At 46.6% G+C, this 26713-nt stretch overlaps 1 protein-coding gene across 1 annotated transcript; it reads left to right on the top strand.

Annotated features, from left to right (window-relative positions):
* Positions 1 to 7172: 7172 nt before the first annotated feature.
* LOC149340018 (serine/threonine-protein kinase SIK2-like) lies at positions 7173 to 25909 on the top strand. The gene is made up of 9 exons (XM_089548760.1): positions 7173 to 7414; positions 8350 to 8466; positions 11597 to 11660; positions 13522 to 13637; positions 14484 to 14529; positions 16093 to 16217; positions 16753 to 16876; positions 22070 to 22290; positions 24768 to 25909. Exons 1-9 carry the CDS (start codon positions 7292 to 7294, stop codon positions 25683 to 25685), a joined length of 1854 nt encoding a protein of 617 aa, XP_089404886.1. The 5' UTR covers positions 7173 to 7291; the 3' UTR covers positions 25686 to 25909.
* The last annotated feature ends 804 nt before the right edge of the window (positions 25910 to 26713 follow it).

Raw genomic sequence — 26713 nt, 5'->3', positions numbered from 1 at the left:
TTTTCCTCATGGGAGAAAATTCACAAACTAAAGCACGTTTGGTTTTCCCGAACGTCTCGTAAATGAAATAGCCGTAAAAGCTCGCGAGAGTTTGTAAATCTCATCTCATAACCACATCTATCCCTCCTCGCTTCTTCAGCCTGGTTGTCATGACAAGTGTTTTGCCCTGTAAGTTATCACGTGGTTCGCGTTATCTTCTGCTCCACCAGTAAGAGTGAAATTCAACCGGTCTTAATTGGCCATTGATCGTTCGTCATCCCAAAACATACTTATACACTATTAGAAGTGCATTCGGGAAGAACATATTAGTTTAGGGCGCTTATAGTCTTCAAACACCCACATGCGAAATACTCAAGCCTTTTAGCTTTTCGTTTCTGCTGAAAGGCGACCATTTTGGCGAAGAGTTCAACCTGTGAGATAGCGTTCACTAAAAAAATGTCATCCCACTGATTGCTAGGTAGGCAGCTTTAATGTTTATACTTCGCGGGCGGCCAAATATAACTGATTAAAATCATGGGGTAATGCAAAGTAGTCTATTACGCGCGTATGCAGCCCTTTTTATTTAGCTCTCGGAACTTCCGAGTTTATCTTTGCGCACCGGCACGAGATCACTGTCCAAAAGAATCGACTTTCTGCAAGCCAAACTGTGGTTTCAGAACCTTTGTCGGCCGGTTTCTTATTGGTCTAGTAGCAGTCCACTTGCTCAGAGTGAGCAGTAGACCTCAAGCGTTACTGTGAAACGGGCCGGGCCGGGCCCGGGCTGGGCTTCACTCCGGGATTCACGGGCCGGGCCGGGCTCGCTAGAGCGATAATTTAGCAGGCCTGGGCCGGGCCCGGGCTTGAAGCCGCGGGCCTGGGCCGGGCTCAGGCTTCAGGTCTCGGGCCTGGGCCGGGCTTGGGCCCCAGATTGAGGCCCGTGCAGTGCTCTAAAACGAACTACCGAACACCGCAGCCAATGCCCTGATCAAGGCTTCTTCCTCCCGAGGCGCGGCTTTCCTGCAGAGCTTTGCTGCAAGTTTTGCTGGAAAGAAGATTTGAATATGAGCCTTCGCGGACCCCTGCTGAGTAGTTCCTTGCAGCATTACGAAAGCTGCGATGAGTGCAGAGGCTACGTGACGCTGCGGGATGAAGTGCCACTCTCAAACGGGCGTGTAATAGCATCTGGTAAGGTGCAGATACACCAAACGCTATTTTAAATCGAGCCTTAACCCACAGTCGTGTTACGTGCTCTATTTTCCTGGTTTAGTGTGCGCGATTCTTGCCACACGGAAAAAACTTTTTCAATATGGCGGCGTGCTTCGAAGCAGCACTTCTCGCTTTACTGAGTCTTGCAATACGTTCACAGGCCACAAACGGGGCATTGGGCTTTCGTTTTGTCTCATCTCACGCACATAAAAATCCATGAGTAATAAGTTTGCTTTATTTTTTTATTTCGAGCGATGAATCTGCTGCTCATGAGACTGAAGAAGAATGTCGGTTTGGACAAAAATGGTTTCCGTTCTAAAAATCAGTTGGCGCCACTAAGCTAAAGTTATAATTGCGTCTCCGTTTGCATGCGCTTGCATGTGCGGATGTGACAAACAGCTTGAAGTTCCGCCAAAAGCTGGCGTTTGGCGCACGTTAGCGTACATGCTCTATTCTAAAATTGCCTAATGTTCCTTCATTTCTCTTCTTCAGCTGCATTTTCATATGCCGCCAGCAGACTGAGAGGAGCGCAAGAGAGCGTTTAATGCACTCTCCTGGTTTGTTGAGGAGGTTTCCAGATCACACAGGGCTGCAAGGAAGTTAGGTTGCGTCGAGCGTGCGTTATGTGTCGCCGTCCGTCGGACACTGGAAGAACAGATCCTTTAACATCACTGAGTTTCCGTGGATGAGAGAAGTCGGCGCTCCTGTGTCTTCAGTTATCTTCAGCCGGGCAAATAGCACTGCACCTGAATGAAGCAAAAATTGATCCAGCATTCGAGCACAGTTTTTGGGACGGCACTGACCAACAGCTTTACTTATCGCGCATTTTTGTTCTTGCTGTAATGCTAATTACAAATTTTTATATTCATCTTCTAGTTATTAAGACGATTTTTCTCCAATGCTTTTTTCCCATGTATAAAGGAGTCTCGTTAATTCGAACTGCGTATTTCTTTTTTTTTTTCGCAGCCACGCTTTGGTCTCATCATCCTCAAGTCCGTTAAAAAGGTTCCCGTTAATTCGAACTGCGCACAATCTGAACAAAGTTTTAGGCTTTCTTAGAGTTTGAAAGTCTACTTATGATTTATTTTTCTGTATTTCACTGTTTCTTACTAGTGCCTGACTGACTGCTTTTTACTGTGCGTACTTTCATGCGCTTGCCTCTCAGGTCACACATATTTCGTCTCTGCGTGACACGCGTGTAGTAATCCCGTATGAAAATTTCCCCTTGGTATCCTGTTCTAGGGCAGCACAGGTTATTTAAACACATTTCCAGTAGATGCTCGGGCCATTAGCTACGCAGGTACCGCCGAAACATCACACTTGTTTTGTTAAAGCATGCGTGCCGTACAGGGTGTACAAAAACAAATACAAAGGGCATTAAAAGTTGTTTATGTGCATGCGATATGCGGTCAGGTGGACGCAGACTGTGAGGATAATTGTCATCGCAATATCAGTAATTCACTATATGCAATAATTAACTTTTTATTCACAGCAGTTATCAATACTCTTTTGCTTCCTAACTTGCTGAAACGTGTGACAAAGAGATACAAATTAATAAAACAGAACTTCCGTTGAAATGTCAGTCACCCTTCAGGACCAGATCTGCCAACTGCGGAGCACACATCTTCAAATCACACTCAGCAAGCGGCAATAAGAGCAACTACGGCCCTAAAATACACTATACGTCGAACTTACTGATTCATCATCATCATTAGCCTGACTACACCCACTGCAGGGCAAAGGCCTCTCCCATGACTCTCCAATTAACCCTGTCCTTTGCCAGTTGCGGCCACTGTATCCCCGCAAACTTCTTAATATCAGCCGCCCACCTAACTTTCTGCCGTCCCCTGCTACGTTTGCCTTCTCTTGGAATCCACTTGGTTATCTTGCCCTCGCATTACATGCCCTGCTCAAGCCCATTTATTCCTCTTGATTTCAACTAGGATGTCATTAACCCGCGTTTGTTCCCTCACCCACTCCGCCCTCTGCCGATCTCTTAACGTTACACCTCTCGTTTTCCTTTCCATAGCTCGCTGCGTTGTCCTTAACTTAAAGGTGCACTGAAGAGGAATCTGAACTTTTCTTTTTACCACGGGAACTCTATCTACACGTTCCGAGCTTTCTTAGAAACTTCGATTTATTGCCCTGTGTGGCTGATTTCCCTAATTAAAACGAATTAACGTCCCGCTCCCGCCTTTTTTTTTTAATTATCCCTCGTACGGTGGGCGGAGTCGACCAACGCGTGGAGCGCCTTTCACCCAGTCCCGTGGCGGCTTGCCGCTCTGCCATCGGCGGAGTAATACGTAGTAGTCTGTAGTAGCAAATAGTCCGCGCGTATATTTATTTCTTCGGGCTTATTTTGCGGCTATATTGTCTGCGAATGAAACTATTTATTCATGGAAACCTAAAAAACAAAATAAAGCGAAAGCAAAGCCTCCATGGGACTGGGAGAAAGGCGCTCCACGCGTTGGTCGACTCCGCCCATCGTACGAGGGAGAATTAAAAAAAAAAAAGGCGGGAGCCGGACGTTAATTCGATTTAATTGGGGAAATCGGCCACACAGGGCAATAAGTCACTGTTTCTAAGAATGCTAGGAACGTGTAGATCGAGTTCCTGCGGCAAAAAGACAAGTTCAGAATCCTCTTCAGTGCACCTTTAAGCTGAACCCTCTTTCTTAGCCTCCACGTTTCTGCCCCATAGGTGAGTACCGGTAAGATACAGCTGTTGTATACTTTTGTCTTGTGGGATATTGGTAAACTGCAATTCATGATCTGAGAGAACCTGCCATATGCGCTCCACCCCATTCTTATTCTTCTAGTTATTTCCCTCTCATGATCCGGATCTGCGGTCGCTACCTGAGCTAAGTAGACATATTCTCTTACTTCCAGCACCTCGCTACCAACTGCGAATTGCTGTTCCCTTGCTAGGCTGTTGAACATTAGTTTGGTTTTCTGCATGTTAACTTTTAGCCCCACCGTTCTGCTCTGCCTGTCTAACTCATTGATCATGCTTTGCAGTTCTTGTCCTGAGTGGCTTAGCAAGGCAATGCCACCAGCGAATCGCAAATTACTCAGGTATTCTCCATTAACTCTTATCTCCAACTCTTCCCATTTCAGGCCCCAGAATACCTCCTGTAAGCAGGCGGTGAATAGCATTGGCGAGATCGTGTCTCCCTGCCTGACACCTCTCCGTATTGGAATTTTATTGCTGACTTTATGGAGAACTATAGTAGCTGTGCAATCGTTATAAATATCTTCCAATATTTTCATATAATGCTGTTCCACACCCTGATTCCGCAATGCCTGCATGACAGCTGAGTTTTCCACTGAGTCAAATGCTTTCTCGTAATCAATGAAGGCTATATATATAGGCGTTGGTTATATTCTGCGCATTTCTCTATCACCTGATTGATAGTCTGAATGTGGTCTATTGTCGAGTATCCTTTACGAAAGCCTCATTTGGTTGACTGAAGTCCAAGGTTGTCCTGACTCTATTAGCGATTACCTTAGTAAATACCTTGTAGGCTTGGAGAAGCCAACAGCCACAGCCACAAATCCATGCTTGTAGGCAACGGTCAGTAAGCTGATCGGTCTGTAATTCTTCAAGTTCTTGACGTCTCCGTTCTTATGAATTAAGATAACGTTAGCGTTCTTCCAAGCTTCTAGTACTCTCGAGGTCACAAGGCATTGCTTGTACAGGGTGGCTAGTTTTTCTAGCACAATCTCTCCTCCGTCCTTCTACAAATCTGCTGTTACCTGATCATCACCAGCTGCTTTCCCCGTTTGCATTGCTCCTAAGGCTTTCTTTACTTCCTCCTTTGTTACTGGCGGGATGTCTCATTGCTGTGCTCGACTGCGTCTCTCAGTAACTTGATGATTACATTCGCTACTGTATAGATTTGTGTAGAATTCTTCGGCTACTTTATCTATCTTATCCATATTGCTAATGACATTGCCCTCTTTGTCTTTTAGCGCATACATGTGGTTTTTACCTTTGCCCAGTTTTCTATTCACTGATTTCAGGCTACTTCCGTTCCTTAGAGCATGCTCGATTTTCTCCATGTTAAACTTTCTTATGTCGGCTACCTTGCGCTTATTTATTAACTGATTCACATTCAAACTAAAGCCCAGAGTGAACGATTAATAATCAAGATTTTCTCTTGAAATTCTGCCACTCTTTACAATGCTGTTTATGCAAGCAAAATCCAAGAGACCTAGCTGAAAAATTTTGTCAGCTGATGAACATTACTACTATACAAACGATGGAAAAGCCCCTTCCAGTTGAACAGCAAGAAAGCGCACACCTGGAACCAGCGAATTTCGATGGAGGCGAAATTCTAGAGGCTCGTGTACTGTGGGATGTCACTGCACGTTAGAAGAGCCCCAGGTGGTCGAAATTTCCGAAGCCCTTCACTACGACGTCCCTCATAGCCTGAGTCGCTTTGGGACGTTAAACCCCCATAAACCAATCTTTCTACCTTTAATTATTGATTGATGCCCATGTGACGATTCGTGCGCGTACAGCAGTGGCCGCACAAACCCGGTCAGTGACTCCCGGGAAGCGGCAGACCGCGCCATCCTGGCGGCGTGTCGCCACGGAGGGACAAGGCCACATAGCGCATAGGATGGCCGTCGACGACTCCTACGGTGGGGATTAAGCCTGTCACGAAGATTCCAGGGAAGAGGTGCGCGGAGTGGACCCGGTCAGCGACTTTCCCGGGAAGCGGCAGACTGGCGTCGCGTCGCCACGGAGGGGGGCTCGACGCTGTCACGAGGAGGGAGATCTGCGCGGAAGGAACAAAAGGAAGCGGCGAGCGGGCGGCGCCGCGGGGGCGGCGTGAAGCAGCCAGCGGCTACGGCGAAGGTGGAGGCTGCAGAAAGAAAGAAGCAAAAGGATTAAAATGGGGAGCCGACGAGAGGAACGGACAGACAGGGACGATTCGAGCGAGCGGACGAGACGGAGGAAGGCAGAAGACCGGGGCCGCGCATGGACCAGGGAGCCCGGGGTCTAGCCTTCGCTCGCGTTCGGACCTCCACAGCCCGCTTCAACGCCTGGCCGAGAACGAGAGCCGCACCGCCGTGAAGAATCCCCAGCCCGGCCGCAGCAGACATCCAGCCATTCGTCGAACCCGTGCCACGACAAGCTGACTCAGCCCCGACATGGACGAGCCCTACTGCATTTCCCGTAAGCGGCATCAAGCCAGATCCATTAATTAAATCATATTCAAAAACCATTCTTGGAGTCTGTACATCAATCTCCTTATGCCCAGTGTGGACCCAGGGCCAATTTAAGAAACCGGGCCATCACACACAGCCTCCAGGCCATATGAGTTGTAAACGCAGATCGCAAATACGCCTAGCTCAAAACATGTTTCTGACAACTCTCGAAGCAGCACTCAAACATAGAGTAGATAAACATTTCAAAGTTGAACGAAACTGTTAAACGCGTTACGCAAATACACTTATGAGGTGCAAGTGCAGTCGACCAATATTGAGACCGCAGAGAACGGGAGTGCGAAGGGAAGGATAATAATGCCATAACAGCTTGACGTGATAGAGCATTCCTTATTAGATGGATTGCGAAACAAACAATTTTGAAACTGATGCAGAGTGTGCATGTGAAATAACGAGAAGCAGGGAGCATGTTTAACTTTACTTTCGAGTCCCTGCGTATCCTGCTGTGGTGTGTGCACATATATATCCAATCAAACCACAGCCTTTCCTAGCGCTGTGATGTAGCAGCACACTTGTTGTACCTGACTCGTTGCTCCTTCGCCATCCTAAATGAATGAAAAATCAACCGTTCCATTTAATTGGCGTCATAAGCGCTGCAAAATAAGGAACGCCACCCCCCAGAACCGAAACTTAAAATATGAATATGGCTGCGTCCGGCATCGTATTGAAGAGTTCACCATTCTATATCCAATGCTAGAGATTTCAGGTTTGTGCGTAGGAGAAGTGCGTCACGTAGGTAGTGTTTGACGCGCTTCCGGGACGCTGTCGTTTGGCTGTCGGCCCTCGGACCTCTACGGCCGGTGCTGCATGCTGGACGACAGCAGGCGTGCGCTGTTGGGGCCCTCGCGGGGCGCTCCCGGCCCCCACTAGCCATGGGCATGGCAGTCAAGCTCAAGGGCCCCATCCGGGTGGGATTCTACGACATCGAGCGTACCATCGGCAAGGGAAATTTCGCCGTCGTCAAGTTGGCCAGACACCGCATCACCAAGACCGAGGTTAGCACCGGCGGAATTTGAGCTGCTGGTCAGGAAGATCCCAACCTATCGTACACAGAGGCTATCCAACTCGCTGTGGCCACCTTCGGTGGCTTCCTCTGATGATCGCCTGTAACCTGAAAATCTCTCTCAGTCGTAGCGGTCCGCGCTCGCAACGCCAGCCGCGCTGCTCGGTGCGTGCGTCCTAGTTCGCGCGATGCTCTGTTCAGAACTGTCTCTGCCGTCCATGTAGCTTTTTCCCTCGCCATTTGCACTACTGAAGCAGTTCTATAGAAATTATTCAGACTCTAAGCTCGCAGCGATATGTTTCCGGGGCTATTTTTTGCTTTTACGAACGGTTGTGCCGGACCAGCGAATGCTGTTCGCCGTGTGAAGACCGGCATCCCTTCGGCAGTGTGGAGGGTTAGCGGCGCCGTGCGCTTTATTCTCGAAGTGTATTCGATCACTAACGCCGGCCTGGAGTGCGTGGGTTTTGTCTTTTTTTGGTGTGTGTTGAAAAGGAGAGCAACGTGTCCACCAGTAGTCGTTCATGCCAGCTAAAGTGCGTGAGAGCCGGACGTGGATGGCTGCTGGGAGAGTGAAGAGAAAAGAAAAATGAGAAAAATCCCAGCAACAGAGGGAGCACTGCGTTTCGTTTTGTTTTCAGCACCCTCTGAATTCCTGTACAACCACTTATGGGACACCGGGACCGCCCTTGCGTTTAACGCATGGCGTAGTGAACCTAGCTTGCAGCCACTTTCACTGATAATATTTGTGCGGAAAGTTGTCTCATGGTACAGCATGATCAGTTAAGGAAGAACCCCGATTCAGTCACCTGCTGCCTTGGCTCCATTGTTTTCCTTCAGTTCCTCTTCAAACCACTGTAACTAATGATAATCTCAAAAGCAAGAGAGAGTACCTTGCCTTTGTGTACCTAACTCTCCCATGGCATGCAGGTGGCCATCAAGATAATTGACAAGACACAGCTGGATGCTGCGAGCTTGGAGAAGGTGTTCCGTGAGGTGCGCATCATGAAGATGCTCAGCCACCCACACATTGTGAAGCTGTACCAGGTAAGCAGTGTGCTGTGGCAAAAGGGCATCATTTTATTTGAACTTTCAGTATTGAATGAGCGTGCAGATCTCTTCATTATCTGCCTTACTTGCTGTGTATGGCTGCATTTTTTTTTTCCTGAGGTCATAGCTTCATGGCAATGGCACACATGGTACACTTTACTGAGTTCAAGGGTGAATTTGGCAATGGTGCCTTGATGTTTTGCTCTCTTCTTGAAATATTTGATTGCACCTTGTAGGAGAAGTACAGTATTAGCTGGAGCCAGTGGAGGCAGCCATTGGTCTGAGATATATAAAAAGCTGGTCAAATGTTTAGGGGAAACCCCCAAGGTTGAGTAGATTTGTAATAAGGGAGTAATTACTCATTGGCATCCACCCAAGCGCAGCCATACGGCTACAAAGGAAAACTCTGCAGCTTTTTCAGAAACTTCGTAGTTAAAGAAAAATTCGTCCTGGTCCAGGGCTCGAACCCGGAACCACCACCACACCGGAGCAGTCGCTCTACCAATTGAGCTAACCGGGACGGCAAGCTTATGGTAGGGCGAGAGCGAATTGATCAGTAACTCGAAGTGGGAAGAATGTTGGTCAAATGTTTAGGGGAAACCCCCAAGGTTGAGTAGATTTGTAATAAGGGAGTAATTACTCATTGGCATCCACCCAAGCGCAGCCATACGGCTACAAAGGAAAGCTCTACAGCTTTCTCAGAAACTTCGTAGTTAAAGAAAAATTCGTCCTGGTCCAGGGCTCGAACCCGGAACCACCGCCACACCGGAGCAGTCGCTCTACCAATTGAGCTAACCGGGACGGCAAGCTTATGGTAGGGCGAGAGCGAATTGATCAGTAACTCGAAGTGGGAAGAATGTTGGTCAAATGTTTAGGGGAAAACCCCCCAAGGTTGAGTAGATTTGTAATAAGGGAGTAATTACTCATTGGCATCCACCCAAACGCAGCCATACGGCTACAAAGGAAAGCTCTACAGCTTTCTCAGAAACTTCGTAGTTAAAGAAAAATTCGTCCTGGTCCAGGGCTCGAACCCGGAACCACCGCCACACCGGAGCAGTCGATCTACCAATTTAGCTAACCGGGACGGCAAGCTTATGGTAGGGCGAGAGCGAATTGATCAGAAAGCTGTAGAGCTTTCCTTTGTAGCCGTATGGCTGCGCTTGGGTGGATGCCAATGAGTAATTACTCCCTTATTATATATAAAAAGCTGTGTGACATGTTACAAAATATAAAAAAAGATTAATAAGAAGAAATACATAGCGCAGCCAAGACAGGAGACACGCACACAGCACGAACTTCTAACAATGGTTTTCTGCATATAGGAAGAGGTGGTTTTTATGTCAAACATCACTGTCTGGTGATCAGTGCAGAAACGGAAATTTGACCCATTGAAGCCTCGTAGATCGTTCTTATTCGAAAAGATCATGTAAGCAGGTTAATTAAGGCTACGATTTGGGCTAGTTGGTAATGATTCATGGTGAAAACAGTGCGGGAAAAACGAACGGACGACAAAAGACACAACACAAACGCTGACTCGCAACTGATTTTTAATGGAAGAAAACGTCCTTTAAATGCTTTCCTAATCAGGAAAGCATCAAAAGTGAAAGAACACAACCAAAAATCCTGATCATACATCACGGTCATGTATGTATGATCAGGATTTTTGGTTGTGTTCTTTCACTTTTGATGCTTTCTTGATTAGGAAAGCATTTAAAGGACGTTTTCTTCCATTAAAAATCAGTTGCGAGTCAGCGCTTGTGTTGTGTCTTTCGTCGTCCGTTCGTTTTTCCCGCGCTGTTTTCACCATGAATCATGTCAGCAGCCCATCTGTGGCACTCGTATAGAAGGAACTCGCATCTCTGGGTGGTATTTCTCGCTAGCTTGTCTCATTTCTGCACTTATGGAGGAGGAGGAAGACACATTATCGAAAGGACAATGTTTGAAGCTCTTGCAGTGCCCCAAGAGGGCCCCAATAGTCCAGGAGCCCTCTAGCCTCCAGTTCTTGCTTGATCCGGTTGATCAGCCTCGGCTGGTCGGTTGAATTAATAGCTGGCAGAGCATCCTCCAAGGGTGAGCAGGATAAGGAAGAGATCTGGTCCACTGCACGTGGTTGCGGGTAGGCCCTCAGGTAGCGATATAGGTCAGACTGCGATACTTGGAAAAAAAAAATCACTTTTTCCTATGTTCAGTATTTATTGTTGGAGGTTAGGGCTATGTGCATGTGTCCTATCTGCCCGTGTCTTGGCAGTGCTTTATATTCCTTCATATGATGCATCAACAAGCCTAAGTGTCTGCCCTTTTGAAATGTAAGGAAATGCACGTTTTCATTAAAAGAACAATATGTAACAAAATCCAGCACAATATTCAATAATTGAAATGTGGTACAAGTATATAATGAAATGTGCATTTTATATTTTGTTATTTCTAGTGCGTGACAGTTTATGGCTGCCTCCTTAGGTGTGCTCTTTGTCGCATGATCCATATTCTTTGCCCCTTTTCTTCCATGGGCACATGCTGTTCCTGAAACTGGAAGAATCCATCTCATAGTAATTTTTCATTTTTCATGAAATCTAAAAAAAGTTAGGAAGGATCTTCAACAATAGGAAAGGTGGAGAAGGTTTGGAAGGAACATCGGAAATGGCAAACAGTCTTTGTAGTGGAACTGTGGAATGAGAGAGACCTTTTGGGCTGAGATATTCACTATGTGATGTAGCTATTGGTAAGATTTAATTCTGTTTCCAAGAAGTGTTTCAGGCCTTGTAAGAAACTGCACTGGCGTGATCACTGGAAAAAAAGACTGGATGTTTTACTGTGTTTCAATGCAGATTTGTTTCAGAGTGCTTTCAGACACTTGGTTATTATTCATTGATATAGTTCCTGCTGAGGACGTTACTTTTCATTTACACAAGGCTTATAAACAGTTAGTCGTCTTTGTGTACCCTTTGGCCACTTTAGAGGCAAATGAGTAGCACATAGTATACGATCTTGCATTTAGTCTAAGGTTAAGCTCTTGTTTGTCTAAGCAAGTTTGCCTTGGCCATCGTATCTGAAAAGGGTAAGCTTTGCCTGATGGTGGGTTATGTTAGTGGATGGTGCAGCAGTCTAAGGCAGCTGTGTCTGGGTGCAGGTGATGGAGACCAAGAACATGCTGTACCTTGTCTCGGAGTATGCCAGCCAGGGGGAGGTTTTCGGTAAGTTGATCCGATAGCTGGAGTCCAGGGTTGGTTCACTGTGCACTTGCTGTAGGCTTGGCAGGAGGCAATCTTCTCTCTACGCTGTCTCTGAAAAAGTGCTTTCGTTCTTTTTTTTCTAAACACTGGAGGACCCACGTCTGTCGCAAATGCTTTCAGGACAATGTGCTCACTACTGAAGGGGAACTGTGCTTGTCTCTTGTCAAAATGGCAGCGTCAGTATGCTTGGCAAGCTTGGGGACAACGGTAGTGGAATTTTTATTCCTTATCTTTTCCGTCATAAACAGCAATGAGGGGGTAATTACTGCCAAGGCTGGGCACAGTACTTCAAATAAGTATTAAGGGAGTAATTACTCATAAGTATTAAGGGAGTAATTACTCAAGTATCTTCGATAGCAATACCAGGTACGCTGAAAAATTGGTGCTGATACAGGATACATTTTAGGAAATTGATTTTCGATGCAGGCACTCGATACTGTATCTTCGATACTTCAATACATTATTGAAATCGATAATACGGTGATTATTTCAGTTAATTTCTCCATGGTTTCTACAATCTTTAATGTGCACAATATAGCGATTTATCTTTTAAAGGCCACAAGAATTTAATTAGGCTGCGATTTCTTCAAGGGGCACCGTCGGTGCCGCTGATTTCTTTACAGCTTAGGCATTGGAGTGACGCCATGTTTAATTGAGTAGACAAAGGAATGAAAATGAGGGACCATATTTAGTAGACAGCAAAATCATTTCATTTTAGACTGGTGTTCTTCGTGCGGTGTTGTCTGTGACCACTCAGCTACAATTGTATGAGCTTTAAATTGTTTTTCAGGCTTTTGATTCGCTACATGCAGCATTTGCCTTTGACTTTGCCTTGTTCTGAAAGATGCCTTTTGGGAAATCTGTTAAGTTATTTCTCCGGCAGTGGATTTAGCAGACATTTCAAATTTTGTGTATAAAATTGAAAGAGGACAACAAAAATAAAAGGTCTGAAAGTATTTATTAAGGGAAACATAAACTAAATGTGAAATGAAAACGAAATCAGAAATCAAAAAGATCTTTTTAATCTCTCTAGTTATAACGTTACGTGTACTTAAAAGTCTTAAAGTTGTGTAGTCTCCTGCAGTAGAGGCGTTCTCTTTCGGTTCTCGGCATTTTTGAATATTGAGTGTTGTTAAAATACGCGATAATAAATGTATTTTCGTTACCGGTACTTCCATTTTTGCCAAGTGATACCTGATACAGACACACAAAATGTATAGAAGCATAACAGCCGCCGCGGTGGCTCAGCGGTTATGGTGCTCGGCTGCTGACCCGAAAGACGCGGGTTCGATCCCGGCCGCGGCGGCTGGAATTTCTTTGGAGGAGAAATTCTAGAGGCCCGTGTGCTGTGCGATGTCAGTGCACGTTAAAGAACCCCAGGTGGTCGAAATTTCCGGAGCCCTTCACTACGGCGTCTCTCATAGCCTCAGTCGCTTTGGGACGTTAAACCTCATAAACCAAACCATAGAAGCATAACATTGAAGCTGAATGTATCCTCAGTACTGCCCATGCCTGATCACTGCATTGCTTGACACCTATTATGGTTGCAGGCATGGTAGCCTGAGGTCTTTTGTGCCCAGCAGTATTTATGGTTTAGGCTTCTCTAGCCACTGGTGTTGATTTTTTGCTGCATTCTTTATCTGAAATAATACCTGAAGCATCTCCAATAATCAAGCATGTTCTATATTTTCTGATGATGGCTGAAAACACCCTTATTAGTTTTGCTTGCGAGCATAGTTGCAAAAGTAAGGAGTTAGTGTGCGTTCATCTCGTCTTCTGTTCAAAGTCATAATTGAGCATCGCTCTTGAACGGTCTGTGCAGAGTTCATCTCACGGCATGGTCGCATGCCAGAGCCGATGGCACGGCGCAAATTCTGGCAAGTGCTACTTGCCGTGGAGTACTGCCACAGCCAGCACATTGTTCACCGAGATCTTAAGGTGGGTATTAGCACTCAGATGCATGTGCTTTGAGCAGTAGACCAGGGTCTCAGTTCTGGCATTGCATGCTGTAATGGATGGAAGATAGCTGCCTCGGCTATTGGGAAAGCAGTTGTAAAGAAAGATTGTGGGCTTGTGCCCACAGTGTATGTTCAGATTATACTGAATAAAGATTATTATTACTTAATATTACTATTGTCTTTTTTTTTTTTCTTCTAGCGAGTGAGTAGGCTCAGATCGTGTCATGGACTTTGGAACCTTCGTATATGACCAAATGTTTTAGGGGAATCCCCCAAGGTGGAGTAGATTTGTAATAAGGGAGTAATTACTCATTGACGTCCACCCGAGCGCAGCCATACGGCTACAAAGGAAAGCTGTACAGCTTTCTCAGAAACTTCGTAGTTAAAGAAAAATTTGTCCTGGTCCGGGGATCGAACCCGGGACCACCGCTTCACCGGAGCAGTCGCTCTACCAATTGAGCTAACCGGGACGGCAAGCTTATGGTAGGGCGAGAGCGAATTGATCAATAACTCGAAGTGGGAACAGTGTTGACCAAATGTTTTAGGGGAATCCCCCAAGGTGGAGTAGATTTGTAATAAGGGAGTAATTACTCATTGACCTTTGTAGCCGTATGGCTGCGCTCGGGTGGACGTCAATGAGTAATTACTCCCTTATTACAAACCTTCGTATATGTTTACCTTGTAAAAAATATAGCATGACACCATGTTGCCTGACTGCCCATAGACTGCTGCAGCACCATACTGCATAGCACAAATTAAAAAGCCTGCACTAATTTAACACGAGAAGTGCTATGCCACTGGGCTTAATTGTTGGCCCTTGTTTCAGGCGGAAAACTTGCTGCTGGACTCCCACATGAACGTCAAGCTGGCTGGTAAGAGTTGCTTGCAAGGCACTGGGGTGCCGAGTCTGTTGCTTTGTACATTGCGCCTTTCCTTATGCAGTACTGTGCAGTGGGCATTCAACTCAGATGCCACAATATACATGCACACAGAGCTAGAAAATGTATTTGGGAAAGGTTGGTAAGAAAGCACCTGTTAGCACAAAAGTGCTTTAGGTCTGTATTACCAGGAAGGAAGCTTGTGTCCCGTTAAAGATTAAATAAAAATAGTGTGCCCTCTCAACATCGCATTTCCTCTCACGCAGTTACAAAGGCACAGGCAGGAACAAAGCAGGCACCCACGTTTAGTTGTGCTTGCGTAACTGTGTCCCGAACCACATTAGCCCATTTTCATAATGAGAGCCATCTGCGCCACACTATACTGATTTGAAAACATTGCTACGTCTAACACTTTCAAATTGTGACAATTCAAATCCGGTAGGGCCCAATATTCTGTCAGAACTGTGTGCAGTTCAAATTAAGGGTAGCCTGATTGGGCTCGTCTTAATACTCTTGGTGTCGATGGGGTGAAAAATGTCAAATCTGATAAACCAGAACTTTAAAATGAGTGGAAGTTTGAGGTAATGAAATTTCACAGTATAGGGCTGTAAACCGAAGATAAATTTTTCCTTGCGCAGCAGCTCTATATTGATGGCCCTCATACACTGTTACTGGAGCAGGAAGCTCGTTGATGGAAGTAGCTGAAGTGGTACAAACTGTTGTTGCTGTCAGTCTGTTGGAGGCTGTTTGAGGGTGCGTACTCTGTTAAGGGGGGACACTGGCCTTGAAAAGAAAATTTTATTAATTTAGTCATAGTTATGTAATTTTCAGGGCACATGTATTTTTGTGCGCTGATTCTAGATATGTCATTTAATTTCATGCAAAACAATTCCTTGAGCACTTATGCACTTTTTATGCAAGTATTTTGCGGAGAGTTTTGAAGAAAATTTGCTGTGGGAAACTCGCTGAAATGTATGCCATTGGGCTCTTTTGACACCAAGGAATACAATAAGGGTAAAATTATCATCCTGGCTCTCATAGAACTTGAGTAATAGGGTACTGAAGCTGCCACTTCAGAAACAGGAATACACACTTTCCTTCTCATTTCTGAAGCGACACCTTCAAAACTCTATAACTTAAGTTCTCTGATAGGCAGGAAGACAATTTCACTCTTATTGTATTCCTTGGTGTCAAGAGAACCCAATGGCATACATTTCAGTGAGTTTCCCACAGCAAATTTTCTTCAAAACTCTCCGCAAAATACTAGCATAAAAAGTGCACAAGTGCTCAAGGAATTGTTTTACATGAAACCAACTGACATATTTAGAATCAGCACACAAAAATACATATTCCCTGAAGATTTCGTAACTGTGACTCCATTAATAAAAATTTTTTTTTCAAGACCAGTGTCCCTCCTTACGCTTATCCTTCAGTGTGAGTCTCATGTTGAAGTGTGCTGCGGCTACCTTGGTACAGCCGCTTTTTTTCTGTTCATGTCTGTAGTGGTTTGTGCTGGGAGTGCAGTTTATCGCACAAGGTGTGTGTGCCCATGTGCAGACTTTGGCTTCAGCAACTTCTTCTCGCCAACGGGTCATCTCACAACGTGGTGCGGCAGCCCGCCGTATGCAGCGCCTGAAGTCTTCGAGGGAAAGCGATATGTGGGCCCCGAGGTCGATGTCTGGGTGAGGAGGCCTCTTTTCATAACACCCTGCAGAACACCTGCAGCTAACTGTCCAAGGCCCGGCTACCAGAAACTGTGGACCTCATTCCATATCTACCGCGCGATAAATGGGACAGGATGTGAAGAAACTTGTGAAGACAAGCACTGCGCTGACTGACAGAGTTGTCAGTCAGTGCTGTGTTTGTCTTTGCATGTTTCTTCACATCTTGTCCCGTTTATCGTGCTGTAGATATGAAACATTGTCGCCAACTTGCCCAACAACTTGCTTTGTGGACCTTAACTGTTTTCCTACCGCACCCATTGACCAGTGTTAGCCTGCTAATGATGGATGTGAATAGCAATTTCAATTACTGACTTGTGTGCTTGGAGTTGGCAGGCAGTCTGAAAGAGAATAAGACTTACTGCTGGGATTACCCTGCCACTGTGTTCTGTGCTGTTCTTAGGCATGTGCAGCAGTTTAGCTGTCCTGTTTAGTGGCTGGCGGGCTGGCTGCCATATAAAAGGCCTGACAGGCTTGTGGATGGACTCTGGTGCAGAGCCTGGGTGTGGTGCTCTACGTGCTGGTGTGTGGGGCGCTGCCCTTTGATGGCAGCAGCCTGCAGGTCCTACGCAGCCGAGTGCTCTCCGGGCGCTTCCGCATTCCCTTCTTCATGTCGACCGGTGAGTGGGGCCCCCTTCTTTACTGTGTGAGAGAATTAAGCAGTGCCTGCCTTTCGTGTGCACCAGCCCCGCTAGTAAGAGACCGCACTCCGCCTTAAGGGTACGACGCGATAGCTAGTGGTTTAATGCCCATATATGCAGAATTGGTCTTTCTCTACTTAACATTCATAGATCCCCGGGAGTCCTCATACCACTTCTGGTGCTTTCAGGTTGACCCAAGCAACCTCGCGCAACCAATCATTAATTTAACCGCCACCTGTCAGGTTGCATGACAACACCATCTCTTACGGTATGGGGGTTATTCTTGTAGTAACGCTCAAAGGGCTAGAAGCAGTTGTCGCTCTCTAGCACCAGCGTGCCAGCCCTAGCAGTCAGAGCTGTGACCCCCAACCCGCGGTGCGGTAAGTCGCAACCACGGCGGGTTCGGGCCAGAGGGGACAAACATGAGTATGCTACTCGGAGGAGCGTTTATTGCTCCCGAGCAATACAGTGCAGCAGCAACAATACAACCGCCGTAACGAGGGAGAGGGTTCCGCTCGCGTACGGGGGTGAAAAGCACAAAGGAAGGAACGCACGCAAAAATGTGGGGGAAGAAGGTTCCGCTCACCTCGCGTGGCTCCTCGCTCACGGCCCGCGGCGGTCAAGTCACACACGGTGGCCGGGCGATAAGGGCAGCGGTCTCCGTGGCAGATCTCTGATCCATGCGTGTGCACGGCTCCCGCCAGAAGACAAGCGAGCCTCGGAAGCAACGCGGCTTCTCCCGGGCTGTGGAGAGGAGGTCTCTCCATTGTAAAAGGGGAAAGAGGGAAAGTCTCCGCGGCGGCGTCGCGGCGGGGAGCGAAAGGAAGCGGGTGTGGCGTCAGTGCCCTCCCTCGCAAAACCTCCCGAACGGCGCGCGCATAGCATTGCGTGATAATTATGCGCGGCCGTTACAATGGGGCAGGGGATTCATGTGTATCCCCACATCGAGTACCGTTGGGTGCTGTCGCGCATATGCATGCAACCATGCGTGCGCGGGTTTTTGCTCAGTGGGTATAGTAAGGCTTGCGCCTTAAAAGCCCACCAGGCATGAGAAATGTATTTGAGCTAATTGGTTTATGGCAGCAGTTGAGTGCGAAGCAATGCGTACGTGTCGGCTTCTCTGCATTGCATGAATGCTAGTTCTAATAGAATACGTCACTTAAAGTGCTGCAGGAACTACTCTGAGTGGCAGAAAACAGGAAAAAAAATACTTGGCAACGCAGGGCAATGGCGTAGGCATCGATGTACTTGCTGCGACCCGTTAAAAGCCGTAAGAGGAGGAGGAGAAATTTTGCGTGCAGAAGCTAGTCAACCAGGCGGAAGAGAGGGTGGTGCAGTTGTTTGGTTGTGATGGCATTAACTCTGCAATAATGAGTCGTTAGAAATTTTTGCGACCTTGCGTTTCATGGGCGATGCCTCACTACCACCATGGTGTAATGCATTTTCTACCAGAGGGTCAGGGGTAATCAGGGGCCTTTAAATCACCTACGGTTGCTGGGTACATGAAAAACCAAGCAGTGGTTTCAGTGGTGCCAAAAATCTTAACAGAACGATTGCGTGTTTGGCTTGACATGGGTAAATCAGCGCCTTGGTGTCAGAGTTCACAGCATTGCACAAAGGAAACTGTTTGGAACAGGTATTGACAGCACACATCAAAGGCCACAATCACTGTGGTGCTGTTCCAAGGAGGACAAAGAAACTACAGACCCGAATTGGATAGCACCAGAGGCATTGTCATGGCACCTAAAATACTACTAGCACTGTGAACTTCACGAATCACTAGAGAGCACAGAAAATACAAGCAGTTTCATGGAAGGTGGTATCGTTGTCAAAAAACATGCATCAAAACATGCATTAAATGTAGGCATGTGCAAATATCTGGTCGAATAGTTAAGTATTCGATGTTCAATTCGATCCAAATGTTTGGTATTCGAAATCTCGATGTATTTGTCTCTTTTAGCCGTTCTTTTTAGCGCTAAACGAGCGTGGCGGCGCAAGAATGCAGGGGAGCTAGTGAAAGAGGTCATAAAAAAATATTGGGCGTCATTTTCAGGGAACATTTAACTTGGGACGCTCATGTTGACCTCTTAGCTAAAAAGCTAACAAGGGCTTGTGGGGCGATTTGCAGACTGCGACAGGCGATTCCACCGAAGCTCGCACTTCTTATGTATAATGCCTTATTTCTCCCGTATATAAAGTATTGTAGTCTTGCCTGGGTGGCTGTATCTCAAACAAACATTTGCAGATTACTTTTAATACACAAAAAAAAGCTGTGCGCCAAATTGAAAATGCCCCTATACGTTGTCCAGGACGCTGGGGATTTGTTTGTCACTTACTCTGCTTTCTGTTAGGCATTCATATTTATTTAATCTGGTTATAAAGTACAAAAGCAGCTTAAAGCACAATAATGACTATTTTCTCAGATTGTGCAAGCTCAGAAATTATTACTACTACTGTACAGCGCAAGACAAAGAGAAGTATGGGATTCGCCATTTTCCTGAACCAATAACAGTTTTAACAGGTTGCGGTACCACATACCATATGTGCTGAATAGCCTTGAACAACGACAGATAGGTCTGGACACTATGTCTAAAAAACAACGGAAAGAATTTTTAATCGCGAATGACGGTCTCAGTGTATGAAATGTGTAGCCTGTAGTGTAAACTTTTTGCTTTTTTTGCATCACTGCAGTGTTGTATCAAACATTTGCATTTAGCGTTATGTTATGTGTCCGCACATATTCAAAGAAAAGGTCAATGTTCGACCAGAATTCTGAGTTTTTTTTCTTTTCTTATGCTATGTAAACACGTGGGCTTATATGTGGGATGTTAATGCATGCACATAGTTTCTCTTGCTCTTCTCTGTAAAGTGCATTGTACATGTCAAAATATCCAACACGCTGTATTTAACATGTGTATAAAAATCCGCGCTGCCAAACAAAAAAGGGGCAAGAACCTTGTAGAACTGCTCGTAGCAGCTTTTTTGTTGTCCTGGTATTTCTTTTGTTAGATGCGGAAGAATGCTGAATAAGGATTGATTTGATTGTGATTTGATTAAGACACATGTAGATGGGTGCCCCTTTCCGACACCCGACACAGGATGGCGCTATGCGCTGTCCAGGTGGTGTGTACGTCTAGCAGCTGTCATGGAGTCACCGCTTAAAAGCAAGAGCTGCGTGATGGCACAGTTGCGATTAAGAGCAGCAGTTGGAGGCCCCACATGTATGTCTCACACCGCACAGATACGTTGGCACCGCATGTAGGTCGGCTCCCCCAGTTTCCGATAGCCATTTTTGCAGAAAGTCAACACAGCTTCAATGTGTGTGACAAAGCTTCAGTGCATTCTCTCTTTTTCTCATGTAATGGCCTTGTGTGTTCAGAAAACGTAGCTTATTATGCCGTTCAACCTTTTTTGCGTGCCCAGAAATGTTTTAAATATTCGCTTCAAACAAAAAAAAAAAACACTATTTGCACATACCTAATTAAATGCAGTAAATGAGCGGCAGCTTGTGTGCGTTGGTGGTTGTGCACAATACTTGACGATGCATCCATTTGATGGATTTTTTTTTCTTTTTTAGAATGCATTCCGAAAATTTAAGCAGTGAACATTGTGCAGACATCTTTGAAGGTGTGGGGTCATATCCTGTGCTGTGCTGAGATGTCGCACTAACGGCTAACACTAACACATTTTCAGATAAGCTGCTAGAAGGCATGCACATTAATTTACATGCCTTTCAGTGGATATATGGGTGTTACTAAAAATAGAGAGCGTTTTCTTTGGTGATGATGAAACTGCCATCTCTAACTGGGCTTCAGTGTAACTTGTGTGGAACTGATAAGTTGAGCTATAATTGGGAAGTCGTGATCTTGAATTCTGTGCAGCAGTGATGGAAGAGGCTGGAGAAAATAAGGCAATTTTCCCTTTTTACAGCATTTACAGTGAAAGGTAGAGTGGGAACACAGTTTGCTATTTTCACTGCAGAATGCAACAATATTTAGCCGACTTTACCTGATGTATAAGGAAGTTTACTTCCATGCTTTTTCTCAGATCACAGTGCAAATCTTTGTGTGGTGCCAAAAGTGTGTATTGCAGGCGAATATATTAGGTTACTGGCACTGGCACTCATATGTAGACGCAGTTGGGCCAGAAGTATGGTTTTGTATAAATTTGTTTCTTCTTCATAGGCCATGTAATAATAGGTCAATTTGAAATTTCTTGGCCTCTAACAAAAATGCTAAAACATTCATCACTTTAAGCATCTTTAACGGAGTGGGCTAATCAGATCTCCCTTTGTCCTAAGATTCACTGAACACTGATATGAAGGAATTGAATGTGTATTGATTAGGGGTGTGTGAATATCAAATTTTTCGAATATGAATTGAATACGAATGCTTGGTTCCGAATATCGAATCGAATTTCGAATAATCAAGGACAGACGCATTTAACCATTACAAAACATTTATTTCAGCACCGAAGAACATCACAGTTTAACTATCAATGATTAAATGAACGCAAAATGTGTGTGTGGCCGCACAAAAAGTATCAAAGTCTCGAACATTATTCTTAGAAGAGTGGAAATATCAGAGAATATGCCTAGTACACAGCATTGATTAAGGCTAGCTTGCCATAAGCACAAAAGCGCGTTGCTGGGATGAACATAAAAGGTTGTCATAAAGGAAAACGAGTTGCTCCACATGGTCAGTCAGAAGTCGTTCCCTTCTAGATGAAACGACTTCTCCACCCACAGAAAATGCCCTCTCACTTGGCACTGACCTGGCACGTATTGCGAGGTACTTCGTGCACAGCTCTGACTATACCAGCTTTGCAGTTATACGCACAAAGAAGCTCACCAGCGCAGACAGCTAAGTCATGGCCCAACGTTCCACATTGCTCTGGGCGCCGCCTTGTTATTTCTCTGTCGATTCGACTTGCGGACCGAAATGAACGCCGGTGCTCGCAATAGAATATTCGGCTAGATACTAATATTCGCGTTGGATCGAATATTCGGAACAACACGAATACTTGGATTTCGAATCGAATACGAATACTAAAAATATAATATTCGAAATGTATTCGAAAATATCGAATATTCGCACGCCCCTAGTATTGACGGTTCAGGGATGTTTTTGCTCGTCATGAGCCGAGCTGAATTTGGGGCATGGCCACATGCAGAGTGTGAGCACCTGATCCGCAAGATGTTGGTTCTGGAGCCAAGCCGGCGGCTGACTGTGGATCAGGTCAAGCGGCATCGCTGGCTGCAGCCGGCGGGCATGCACGCTCCCATGACAGCAGCCGCACCTTCCGACCGGGAGGCTGCACGCCGAGGGATTCTCGACGATGGCGTCCTACGCCTCATGCAGAGCCTCGGTATCGACCCAGCCCGCACACAGCAGGTAAGCCTCTGCCATGTTCACTGAGTGTGGAGAGGAGGGTAAGTGCTAAGCATGGGTTATATTTTCATGGCACACTTTACTTCGTTGCAAATTATGCTGCTGTGTTATTTTTCTAGCATTGAAGGCCATCTTTGTGAACATGTTCATGGATGGGCACATCGTGTTGCGAACCCATTGCAAAAAAGAAAAGAATTGCCAGTAGAGGTGCTGTAAGTTTCAGCACTAGGGAAGGCGTGCAGCATGGCATAGTCAGGACACAGTGAGAGACATGGCATCTATGTCTTTCACTGTGTCCTGTCTCTCCCACGCTGCGTCTCTCTTGCAACTAGCCCAAAATCCACCAATCAGGACTGTCCGGCTCAAAGGGCAGATGCCACAAAGAACCATGTGAAAGGTGAGCTTGTCTCACCACTAGTACTAGCAGCCATCAGCAGTTGTAGTTGAAAGTCACTAGCAGAAGCTAAGTTTGGGTGATGCATCTTCTCTGGCATACTTACTAGTGACTGCTGGGGGTATTATATGACTGCTGTTGTGGCACAAGACCAAGGGATTGCTTGAGCTGGGATGGACGAGTGGAGGCCATTCTGCCTCAAATGTGCACCTGTGCATACGTGTGGTGTCTTGCAATGGGCTACTGCCCCTTGTGCAGGTGAAGCTGGACAATTTGAAGACAGGTAGGTAGCATAGATATTAACCCATTAACGCCCAGCGTACTTTTAAAAGTACAGTTAAATTTTTCATGATTTCAACATAAAAGATCTCATTTTTCTTTTCAAGCAGATCATTCTTTGGTCACCAGGAGATTGGCCCACGCCCCTTAACTAAGAAGGCCCGCTTCCTTTCCTCAGTATGTCAGCTTTCTACTGTGAAACTTCAGGATGTTTGTTTCCCACGAACTGTAGCGCTAGCCGTTGGGTTATAATTTTCTCGCGGCCGTGTTTATGTACATAATATGGTAGTTTCAAGAATACAGCTGCACAAAAGACGAAAGTAAACAATGGATGCTTTGAATGTCCTGAACCTTTGGCTTTTTTTGCGCTATGATGAATTATGTGCTGCTGTACTTTCTATAGTACGCTGGGCCTTCCCGTGTGCACAACAGCACCCATCTATTCCAGGTCGTAGACCTTATGGTTCCCTGCAATTTTTCGGAAAAAAAACGCTTTGTCTCCTCAGTGAGGCCTGAAATACTCCTGTACTTGTCGCTAGCTACCCGGAATATGATGATGGTGTGATTTTAGCTGGTTATAATAAATTTTTGGTTATCAGAACCTGGTGGTCTGCGGAGCAGACAGTTATTCTTATGCATTTCACACCTACTGTGGAAAGTCCTTGAGTTCGAAAAAGAAACTTTTGGAACTGCGTATTGTGTGGGCATTGCCTGAGGTGTACGCTTAGTGACTAATTCATGTTTTTTGGCAATTTGTTTTACTAGTCAAAATGTTCTTGTAATGCTCTGCCTGGGGTTATTTTCGGCTACAGGAGCGTTTCCTCAAAACAGGTTTAGGAAGTGTCCAATCGGCCTAGAGAAAGAAACGGAAAAGAAATAGCAAGGAAAAATTGGTTCTTTCTGCTAGAGTGTAGGTTAAAAGGCCTTTATTGAAGCCTAAGGACCACAGTATAGTCACTATGGCCTGCAACTATAACAACATGGAGCCTACATGTTTTGTAAAGCTGTGGTTGCCTAGAGCGCACGAAAAACTGGCCTTTTGTAAGCCAGAACTTTTTTCAATTGACAACTGTAGTATGGCAAGTGCCGACCTTTCGGATCAAGCGGTGAACTGCTACTACATTGGCATCAGGTACAAAAGGGGGACCGGCTGTTGACTTGAAAGCTCAACTTTGCAATTGTGAACGCCTGAACAATTTGCCTAATTGCAAGAGACGAACTTGCTGACAATTTTTGCTTTGGTAAGAACATTAGTCGTCATTACCTACGTCTTGACATGCAGCAATCAGCGGTTCACAGACACTCTGGCTCAATCGTGTCTGACGCTTCTCTGAGAAGGAGGAAGCTTCCCGCGCAAATTAGAATAACTACAGTGCCAGTATAGCCAGAAAAAATTCATGAGGACCTGCAAGAAGTTTTATATCACCGTGCGTAAAAATCACGCACATATTTGCAAAAATAACGCCACCAAGTAGGAGTGGAGCGAAGTAGCCACTTGCGCTATGGGGATGACCCAGCGTACTATAAAAAGTACACCTTTGCAACTTCGGAACAAATGAAGCAATCCTGACAAAATTTCAGGAATCTGCTTTTCTTCATAAACGAGCATTATGTGCTAAAAATGAAGGAAATCCCACAGTTAGATTTTCCTTGGGCCCTAAAGGGTTAAGAGACAAGCCCACCTTGGCATGGCACTTGGTGACATCTGCATTTCATGCTGGAAAGTCAGTTCCTGCTTGGTGCACTTGTTACACATTGTAGCATGAGTGCAGTGTGCATTCATATGTGTATGTGCGTGTGTGCACAGTCCCTGGTGCAGGAGCGTTTCGACCACCACTCGGCCATCTACTTCCTTCTGCTGGAACGTGCCAGGCGGTTGGCCGGCGTCGCAGGAGAGTCGAGCCGTCGGCCGAGCACCGTGGCTGAGCAGACATTGCGCCACGAGCCGGCAGCCGTGCTGCACCTGCAAGCGGCATTAGCGGCACACCCGACCATCGACAGCGTGCGCGGTCACACTTTTTGCCAGACCACCGACGGCAACCTGGCCACGTGCCGCGTACCAGCCGCCGCATTGCTCAAGGGCTGGCCTCATCACGCTGCCACGCCTCCAGCCACGGGCTCCATCGACGAGGGTGTCGAGGAGGACTTGGACCCTCCGGGCACCCCGCCACGGCCCGAGCACCGGGATAGCCCGCCGCTGTGCAGCCTCACTCAGATGCTAAGCTTGTCCGACGCGCCCCCTGCCTCGTCGCCGGTGCCACCGCCCACTGCATCCTGCCTTGAGCCGTGTCGCAGCGGCACCGAGGGACCGCACCGGTCAGCTGGAGACTTCCGGGAGGGTCGCCGCGCCTCGGATGGCCTCGTGACGTCTCCGATGGGACCCGTGGCCACCACCGCGACTCTCATGGGAAGCGGGCCCCGCGACGAGCTGTTTGGCAGTGACCGGCGGTTGCCGCCGCCCGAGGTGCTTCCGCTGACGCTGTGGAGCCAGAGCAAGCCTCTGCAGCGGCGGCCCCGCTGGGCGCGTCCCTGGCGTCCCCCACGTCCCCCGCTGGCAGCCTGCGGCGGAGGCTCGCTCGGCGACGTGCCCTGCCCGTGGGCGGGCCGCGCCTGGGAGGCAAGCGGCCGGGCTGCCAACCCTTCTAGTCACCTGTACGCCACTGGCGACACAGCGGGTCACCATGCGTCCTGGGACCCCAGCTTGGAGCAAATGGACACACTCTGAACAGTGCACGTGTGCGTGCGTGTTTTTTAGCCCCATCAGGAGGAGCCAACGAGAAACTCGGATTTTGTTCAACATGACACTCAGTTTCACCTCAGTTCACTCCATTGTAGGCTTTGCGTGGAAACATTCAGGCCCAGTCTTACACATGACTCGTTGGCGCAGCTTTCTCCCATCCTTGTAGCTATGTTCTGTTGCAGCATGTAAATACACTGGATATTTTTTGTTGCGCTTGGTTTGCTCTGCAGTGGCGTAAAGGGCCACTGCTATTGCACTATTGATCTCTTTGGTCCTGCATGACTCAGTTGCTGATGTGTTGCAAAGTATCACACGCTCTTGCAGCTGCTCCAGTCTTCTGAATCACTTGACTACCCACTCAACTGCCCTTGGCTTTTGCCACTGCCAAGGTAGGCCCTAATGCACCAGCACACTGTGTCTGGTCCTAGCTTCTGTGTTGCAGACTGCCTGCTGAACGTGCACTGTCTATCCCTGTAACTCTGCGTCCACTATGCAAATGTTTAGTGCTGGGAGCCTGACAGTGGTTTGGAAGCAGCAGTGCACATATTACCTTCCATGTCTGGGTGATGAAATTCCACTTGTTCCTTGAGGCAGCATCTGGTGGTGGTTGCAGCAGCTGCTTTTTTCCACTGATTTGTTTACACAGGTCCAGACGGCACAGTGGCCGGAAGTGTCCTTTAGCCTATGCGGATGTTGCTGACATTGGTGATCACACACATATTTTACTGTTCTGTTTTGGGGAAGGGTGTTTTTTACTTCTGACTTTGAAATCACTTTTAAGCATTCGATGGTCCCTAGGGTGCACAACTAGTGAGCATTATGTCTGTTGTCAGTGCCACCTTGTGATATGCGGCATACTACTGGTAGCGGTTGTGGTGGCATATCTTAACACCGTATTATCTGATGGTGATTTTCAACACTTGTGGACAAAGTCGTAAGCATATTGCTGTACTGTCCGCTCTTTTGTTTGGTGTGTATCTGGATCTCGTGCACATGGTGAGCAGCTCTTGCCT

The sequence above is a fragment of the Amblyomma mixtum genome, chromosome 6 (assembly GCF_055824585.1).
Source record: "Amblyomma mixtum isolate Tamu chromosome 6, ASM5582458v1, whole genome shotgun sequence".
Taxonomy (NCBI): domain Eukaryota; kingdom Metazoa; phylum Arthropoda; class Arachnida; order Ixodida; family Ixodidae; genus Amblyomma; species Amblyomma mixtum.
The sequence above is the reverse complement of the archived record's forward strand: the minus strand, read 5'-3'. Positions and strand labels throughout refer to the sequence as shown.

What these genes read in the sequence shown, in the direction of transcription:
- LOC149340018 (XM_089548760.1), top strand. Translation starts at nt 7,292, where the DNA reads ATGGGCATGGCAGTCAAGCTCAAGGGCCCCATCCGGGTGGGATTCTAC. An exon ending in GCCCCGAGGTCGATGTCTGG is followed by an intron (nt 16,218 to 16,752) that starts GTGAGGAGGCCT and finishes ACTCTGGTGCAG; the next exon opens with AGCCTGGGTGTGGTGCTCTA. An exon ending in ACCCAGCCCGCACACAGCAG is followed by an intron (nt 22,291 to 24,767) that starts GTAAGCCTCTGC and finishes GTGTGTGCACAG; the next exon opens with TCCCTGGTGCAGGAGCGTTT.